The sequence below is a fragment of the Labrus bergylta genome, chromosome 17, assembly GCF_963930695.1.
Source record: "Labrus bergylta chromosome 17, fLabBer1.1, whole genome shotgun sequence".
NCBI lineage: Eukaryota > Metazoa > Chordata > Actinopteri > Labriformes > Labridae > Labrus > Labrus bergylta.
The window spans coordinates 27,205,359-27,213,479 of NC_089211.1; the positions used below are offsets into that span (position 1 = coordinate 27,205,359).

Here is an 8,121-nt window from a genome sequence, read left to right on the forward strand (position 1 = left end):
CTCTCTGTGAGGAGGTTCCTGGTTTGAATCCCCGTCCTTCAGGAGTCTCTTTGTGAGGAGGTTCCTGGTTTGAATCCCCGTCCTTCAGGAGTCTCTCTGTGAGGAGGTTCCTGGTTTGAATCCCCGTCCTTCAGGAGTCTCTCTGTGTGGAGGTTCCTGGTTTGAATCCCCGTCCTTCAGGAGTCTCTCTGTGAGGAGTCTGCATGTTCTCCTCGTTCATGTGTGGGTTCTCTCCTGGTTCTCCGTCTTCCTCCCACAGTCCAAAGACATGCTCGTTAGGTTAACTGCTGACTCTCTGAATGTGAGTGTGTCTGGTTGTCTGTCTCTACATGTCAGCTCTGTGAACGGGTAAAACTTTAAAGAAAATGGATGGCTGAAATGCAGTTCATAGGTAAAAAGTCTCAGACCAGGGTTTTATGTTTATTTTTTTCCAGCCTTTAAAAAAAAACTTTATTGTTTCTGTATTGAACACATTTCATCACTTTCCTTCCAATAAGACAAATATATTTAAGATTTAAAAACTTTTACAGTTGTGAGATATCTGACTCTCTGCAGCAGCTAACATGCTAATCGTTAGCCATGTCAACAAACTGCATTATTTACTCGATGCATTAACAAACGTCTTTTACAATCAGCTCAACAGTAAAACTTTACAAACATTTCTTAATGTTTATTTTCTGAGTTTTTTAGTTGTTAAGATTTTGTGCATCCAGTGAGGAAGTGGAAAAATCCCATCGTCCAACATTTGGTGAGTAAAACGACTGAGCGCCACATTCACCTCCCAGACAGCAGGGGGCAGTCTGACCATCGATCAGTTAATTATTACCTTGTTTATCATCAGTTTAAGTCTTAAAGGCCACACCTTCTATTTTTGAGATTAAAATCTATTAAATGAACAGTTGTAGTTCCCTCGGGGTGCCACCAGAGGGAGCACAGTGTTTACAGCCTGATGAGGCAGGTAAAGGTGAGGTGAGGTGAGAACACACCGACAACTCCACTTTGTGATGCTTTGCAAACACTTTATTACACAAATTACATAGTTACTGAAAATAGTACTCTTGCAGCAAAACCAGTGTGTCACAATAAATATCAGAGCGCCAACATGTTTCTACGGCATGCCATAAAGGACATCATTCATTCCCACGCCACGGCAGACTGAGAGCACGGACTGAAAGGAGAAGCAGGAAGTGAAGAAGAGATGTGAAGAAGAAAGGTGACGCCTCAGATTGACTGTTTCTAATGATGACGCAGCATTTCTTCAGGTGTGTGTGTCTGTGTGTCTGTGTGTGTCTGTGTGTGTGTGTGTGTGTGTCTGTGTCTGTGTGTGTCTGTGTGTGTGTGTGTGTGTGTCTGTGTGTGTCTGTGTGTGTGTGTGTGTGTGTATGTGTGTGTGTCTGTGTGTGTGTCTGTGTCTGTGTGTGTCTGTGTGTGTGTGTGTGTGTCTGTGTGTGTCTGTGTGTGTGTGTGTGTGTGTGTCTCTGTGTGTGTCTGTGTGTGTGTGTGTGTGTGTGTGTGTGTGTGTGTGTGTGTGTCTGTCTGTCTGTGTGTGTGTCTGTGTGTGTGTGTGTGTGTGTGTGTGTGTCTGTGTGTGTGTGTGTGTGTGTGTGTGTCTGTGTGTGTGTCTGTGTGTGTGTGTGTGTCCCTGTGTGTGTGTGTGTCTGTGTGTGTGTCTGTGTGTGTGTGTGTGTGTGTGTGTCTGTGTGTGTGTGTGTGTGTGTCTGTGTGTGTGTCTGTGTGTCTGTGTGTGTCTGTGTGTGTGTGTGTGTGTGTGTCCCTGTGTGTGTGTGTCTGTGTGTGTGTGTGTGTGTCTGTGTGTGTGTGTCGTCCTGAGAGTTGAACACTCTTTATGGTGATTAGTTTAAATTAAACATTACAGACGGATTAATCAGCTGTTAAACTTTATTCATAGTGTATATGAGAAGTGGGCGTGGCCTCTGTGACATCACACATCAGTTTGTAAAATAATGAAATAAATCCATGAAGACGATAAATCATGGAAGACCAGCGTGGTTAGAAACTGAAACGTTATCACCTCGTTGTTGTTGTTGTTGTTGTTGTAGTTGTTGTTGTTGTTGTTGACTTTGATTTGAAATCTCTGCTGACATCGTGAAGTCGAGCTTCTTGATCAAACGGACGGATTCATGAATTCAACTCTCTGCTGCTTTCAGTCCTCAAAGAAATAAAAAACTTAAAGTGCTTAAAATGACTTCCTGTTTGAGTCCGCACGATAAAGGTCTCCTCTCTCTCTCTCTCTCTGTCTGTCTCTGTCTCTCTCTCCCCTCTCTCTCTCTCTCTCTGTCTGTCTCTGTCTCTCTCTCCTCTCTCTCTCTCTCTCTGTCTGTCTCTGTCTCTCTCTCCTCTCTCTCTCTGTCTCTCTCTCTCTCTGTCTGTCTCTGTCTCTCTCTCTCTCTCTCTCTGTCTCTCTCTCTCTCTCTCTCTGTCTCTCTCTCTCTCTGTCTGTCTCTGTCTCTGTCTCTCTCTCCTCTCTCTCTCTGTCTCTCTCCCTCTCTGTCTCTCTCTCTGTCTCCTCTCTCTCTCTCTCTCTCTCCCTCTCTCTGTCTCCTATCTCTCTGTCTCTCTCTCTCTCTCTCTCTCTCTGTCTCTCTCTCTCTGTCTCTCTCTCTCTCCCTCTCTCTCTGTCTCTCTCTCTCCCTGTCTTTCTCTCTCTCTCTCTCCCTCTCTCCCTCGCTTGCTCACATAAATATACATATATATGTTATAATAATATCCACTCTGAGTGTAGTAATATGGACGCTCTGGTAGCAGCTGAGTCTCCCTGTGCTATGTTCAGTGATGGCAGCTGATCAAAAGGCGAAAATAAGATCAAAAAGGCACAACGACCCGTGAAGATGGACGGACGTGAAATGATCGAGGACGTGAAGCAGAGTGTGAAGATTTAGTGCAGAAAGAGATCAACTGTAAATACTGATGTATCATTAATATTCACTCTAAGAGTTCAGGAAGAGATCCTGACTCCACACGTCAGGGCTCTGATCCATGCAGTGACCACAGTGACCAGCAGGGGGCAGCTCTCTACAATGTTTAGAATTTAGACTGCAGTACTCATTTTAACCACTAGGGAACAGAGTTACACACTGCTCCTTTAAAGCTGTAATACAATCATTAAGATAACAGATTGTTTCATTTTAAAAACATGTGGTATTAAAACAGCATGTAACAGTTTGATCCAATCACAGCTGCTGGGTAACATCAGAGACTGATTGATGATTGGTTCACCTTGTGTAAACTCGTCCTGCAGGTCAGTAAGGTCACCATGACGTGTTGGAGCGCTGTCAGTCAGAGGTGTGGATCTGCCTCACGTCCTCAGAATGTGATAAATGTTCAAATGGAATGTGACGATCAGATTCAATCAGAGTCTGAAGACCTTTAAATGAAAGGCGAGATTGGCAGCTAACACAACAGTAAGACATGAAGATGTACGTACATGTTGGCCTGTAAGCGGGGGAGGGGAGCTGCGGGGAGGGGGGTCTAAGAGGAGGACTTTGGGGGAGGCAGGGCAGAGTACTCCTCGTTCTCTGAATCACTGCTGTCCTCCATTCTCTCCTGATCGCTGCCCTCGGTGCTCAGCTGATCGAAGCCCTGACGGCTATAACCCTGACGGGACGCAAAGAAGTTCCCCAGGTTCAGACCGCCCACCGCTTTACCTGGGGGGGGGGGATAGAGAGAGAGATAGAGAGAGAGAGAGAGGGGGGGGGGGGAGTTACAGGTTAAACTACATCAAAAAGTAAAATGACCTTGGTGGACCACGTGGTGACCATCCATCAGGTGGTGGTGACCATCCATCAGGTGGTGACCATCCATCAGGTGGTGGTGACCATCCATCAGGTGGTGATCATCCATCAGGTGGTGGTGACCATCCATCAGGTGGTGGTGACCATCCATCAGGTGGTGACCATCCATCAGGTGGTGGTGACCATCCATCAGGTGGTGATCATCCATCAGGTGGTAACCATCCATCAGGTGGTGGTGACCATCCATCAGGTGGTGATCATCCATCAGGTGGTGACCATCCATCAGGTGGTGACCATCCATCAGGTGGTGATCGTCTATCAGGTGGTGATCATCCATCAGGTGGTGGTGACCATCCATCAGGTGGTGATGACCATCCATCAGGTGGTGATCATCCATCAGGTGGTGACCATCCATCAGGTGGTGACCATCCATCAGGTGGTGACCATCCATCAGGTGGTGACCGTCCATCAGGTGGTGACCGTCCATCAGGTGGTGATCATCCATCAGGTGGTGATCATCCATCAGGTGGTGGTCATCCATCAGGTGGTGACCGTCCATCAGGTGGTGATCATCCATCAGGTGGTGGTGACCATCCATCAGGTGGTGATCATCCATCAGGTGGTGATGACCATCCATCAGGTGGTGATCATCCATCAGGTGGTGGTGACCGTCCATCAGGTGGTGATCGTCTATCAGGTGGTGATCATCCATCAGGTGGTGGTGACCATCCATCAGGTGGTGACCATCCATCAGGTGGTGGTGACCGTCCATCAGGTGGTGATCGTCTATCAGGTGGTGATCATCCATCAGGTGGTGATCATCCATCAGGTGGTGACCATCCATCAGGTGGTGACCGTCCATCAGGTGGTGATCGTCTATCAGGTGGTGACCGTCCATCAGGTGGTGATCGTCTATCAGGTGGTGATCGTCTATCAGGTGGTGACCATCCATCAGGTGGTGATCGTCTATCAGGTGGTGATCGTCTATCTGGTGGTGACCGTCCATCAGGTGGTGACCGTCCATCTGGTGGTGACCGTCCATCAGGTGGTGGTGACCGTCCATCAGGTGGTGGTGACCGTCCATCAGGTGGTGGTGACCATCCATCAGGTGGATCAGTGTGACCTCACTCTGGTTGAGCTTGGTAAAGGATTCAGCCGTAGCATGAGCTGACATTTAAACGGGCATATGGCGCCGGTCTTCATAGTGGTGATATTTATCTGCAGTTTTTAAACACACTTCATGTTTTCTCCTCGAGCTGCATTCAGGGAACGTTTGGAAACCAGAACACTTAACTCACCTCTGATTTTTCCCAGGATTCCGCCCACAGAGCCGGGGTCAGACTTCACCTCACACCGGTCTGCAGACACACATGACATCACATTATATAATAAATACATAATCCTCTCAACCAATCACACGCCTGCTTTAAACACGTACTGTTCTTCCTCCAGCAGATGAAGAGTCCCACAGAGATGACAAGCAGCAGAGGGACGAGCAGCAGCGTGGTGATGACAGCGGGGAGGACTCCCTGCCCTTTGATTGGCTGAGCTTCACTCTTCTTCTTCTTCTCCTCTTCCTCGCTCTTCAGCTGAACACGAGGCTGTGGAGACGACTCGCTCTGTTTGTGATGGACGACTGCTGACCTCGACACGTTCTGCTGAGGTTCTCTGAGTCTGGTCTGAACGATCGTCTCCATCGCTACACACACACACACACACACACACACACACACACACACACACACACACACACACACACACACACACACACACACACACACATTGTAATCGTCTCCTTGCCATTTTAAATAAAAGTTAATCATCATGATGATGTTTTGCTCCATTGTTCCCTTCACTCTGACTCACAGAGAAACTCAAACTACAGATTTATTTCAGGAGCCTTCTCTCATCGGGGCCCCGCTCTATAATACAATCAATCAAGCCTTTTGGCTCCATGTGACAGTATGAGGTTACAGACACAGCCTGTGAGGGTTTCAAACTAACCTTCGATCTGTTGAACCTGGATCCCCGCCTTCTTCACAGAGCGATGAAACTCTGAAGAAGAGACACAGGAAGAAGACATTCAAACACCAGAGAGGACAGAGACTAACACCAGAGAGGACAGAGACTAACACCAGAGATTAACACCAGAGACTAACACCAGAGAGGACAGAGACTAACACCAGAGAGGACAGAGCCGTAACACCAGAGAGGACAGAGACTACCACCAGAGAGGACAGAGAGACTAACACCAGAGACTAACACCAGAGAGGACAGAGAGACTAACACCAGAGACTAACTCCAGAGAGGACATAGACTAACACCAGAGAGGACAGAGACTAACACCAGAGAGGACATAGACTAACACCAGAGAGGAGATAGACTAACACCAGAGAGGACAGAGACTAACACCAGAGAGGACAGAGAGACTAACACCAGAGACTAACACCAGAGAGGACAGAGAGACTAACACCAGAGACTAACTCCAGAGAGGACATAGACTAACACCAGAGAGGACAGAGACTAACACCAGAGAGGACATAGACTAACACCAGAGAGGAGATAGACTAACACCAGAGAGGACAGAGACTAACACCAGAGAGGACAGAGAGACTAACACCAGAGACTAACACCAGAGAGGACAGAGAGACTAACACCAGAGACTAACTCCAGAGAGGACATAGACTAACACCAGAGAGGACAGAGACTAACACCAGAGAGGACATAGACTAACACCAGAGAGGAGATAGACTAACACCAGAGAGGACAGAGACTAACAAAAGAGACTAACACCAGAGAGGACAGAGAGACTAACACCAGAGACTAACTCCAGAGAGGACATAGACTAACACCAGAGAGGACAGAGAGACTAACACCAGAGACTAACTCCAGAGAGGACATAGACTAACACCAGAGAGGACAGAGACTAACACCAGAGAGGACATAGACTAACACCAGAGACTAACACCAGAGAGGACAGAGAGACTAACACCAGAGACTAACACCAGAGAGGACATAGACTAACACCAGAGAGGACATAGACTAACACCAGAGAGGACAGAGACTAACGCCAGAGAGGACATAGACTAACACCAGAGACTAACACCAGAGAGGACAGAGAGACTAACACCAGAGACTAACACCAGAGAGGACATAGACTAACACCAGAGAGGACATAGACTAACACCAGAGACTAACACCAGAGAGGACAGAGAGACTAACACCAGAGACTAACACCAGAGAGGACATAGACTAACACCAGAGAGGACACAGACTAACACCAGAGAGGACATAGACTAACACCAGAGAGGACAGAGACTAACACCAGAGAGGACATAGACTAACACCAGAGAGGACAGAGACTAACAAAAGAGACTTAACACCAGAGAGGACAGAGACTAACTTCAGAGAGGACAGAGACTAACACCAGAGAGGACAGAGATTAACACCAGAGAGGACAGATACTAACACCAGAGAGGACATAGACTAAGACCAGAGAGGACAGAGACTAACAAAAGAGACTTAACACCAGAGAGGACAGAGACTAACTTCAGAGAGGACAGAGACTACCACCAGAGAGGACAGAGACTAACACCAGAGAGGACAGAGACTACCACCAGAGAGGACATAGACTAACACCAGAGACTAACACCAGAGAGGACAGAGAGACTAACACCAGAGACTAACACCAGAGAGGACATAGACTAACACCAGAGAGGACAGAGACTAACAAAAGAGACTTAACACCAGAGAGGACAGAGACTAACTTCAGAGAGGACAGAGACTAACACCAGAGAGGACAGAGATTAACACCAGAGAGGACAGATACTAACACCAGAGAGGACATAGACTAACACCAGAGAGGACAGAGACTAACAAAAGAGACTTAACACCAGAGAGGACAGAGACTAACACCAGAGAGGACAGAGACTACCACCAGAGAGGACAGAGACTAACACCAGAGAGGACAGAGACTAACACCAGAGAGGACAGAGACTAACAAAAGACAGGACAGAGACTAACAAAAGAGACTTAACACCAGAGAGGACAGAGACTACCACCAGAGAGGACAGAGACTAACACCAGAGAGGACAGAGACTAACACCAGAGAGGACATAGACTACCACCAGAGAGGACAGAGACTAACAAAAGAGACTTAACACCAGAGAGGACAGAGACTAACACCAGAGAGGACAGAGACTACCACCAGAGAGGACAGAGACTAACACCAGAGAGGACAGAGACTAACACCAGAGAGGACATAGACTAACACCAGAGAGGACAGAGACTAACAAAAGAGACTTAACACCAGAGAGGACAGAGACTACCACCAGAGAGGACAGAGACTAACACCAGAGAGGACAGAGAC

General features: G+C 47.5%; 1 protein-coding gene across 6 annotated transcripts in view; it reads right to left on the bottom strand.

Moving 5' to 3' along the window:
* Positions 1-1,005: 1,005 nt before the first annotated feature.
* The window catches only part of pam (peptidylglycine alpha-amidating monooxygenase), a 39,198-nt gene continuing 32,082 nt past the window's right edge, over positions 1,006-8,121 (bottom strand). For 5 of the 6 annotated variants that reach the window (XM_065965334.1, XM_065965332.1, XM_065965337.1 and 2 more), the window contains 4 exons: positions 5,757-5,807; positions 5,191-5,451; positions 5,051-5,110; positions 1,006-3,665 (listed from right to left, as the gene is read on the bottom strand). In XM_065965334.1, the coding sequence (XP_065821406.1) occupies positions 3,490-3,665; positions 5,051-5,110; positions 5,191-5,451; positions 5,757-5,807 (548 nt within the window). In that variant the 3' untranslated portion in view covers positions 1,006-3,489. The remainder of the gene's footprint in view (positions 3,666-5,050; positions 5,111-5,190; positions 5,452-5,756; positions 5,808-8,121) is intronic. The other variant, XM_065965333.1, reaches the window with a different exon arrangement.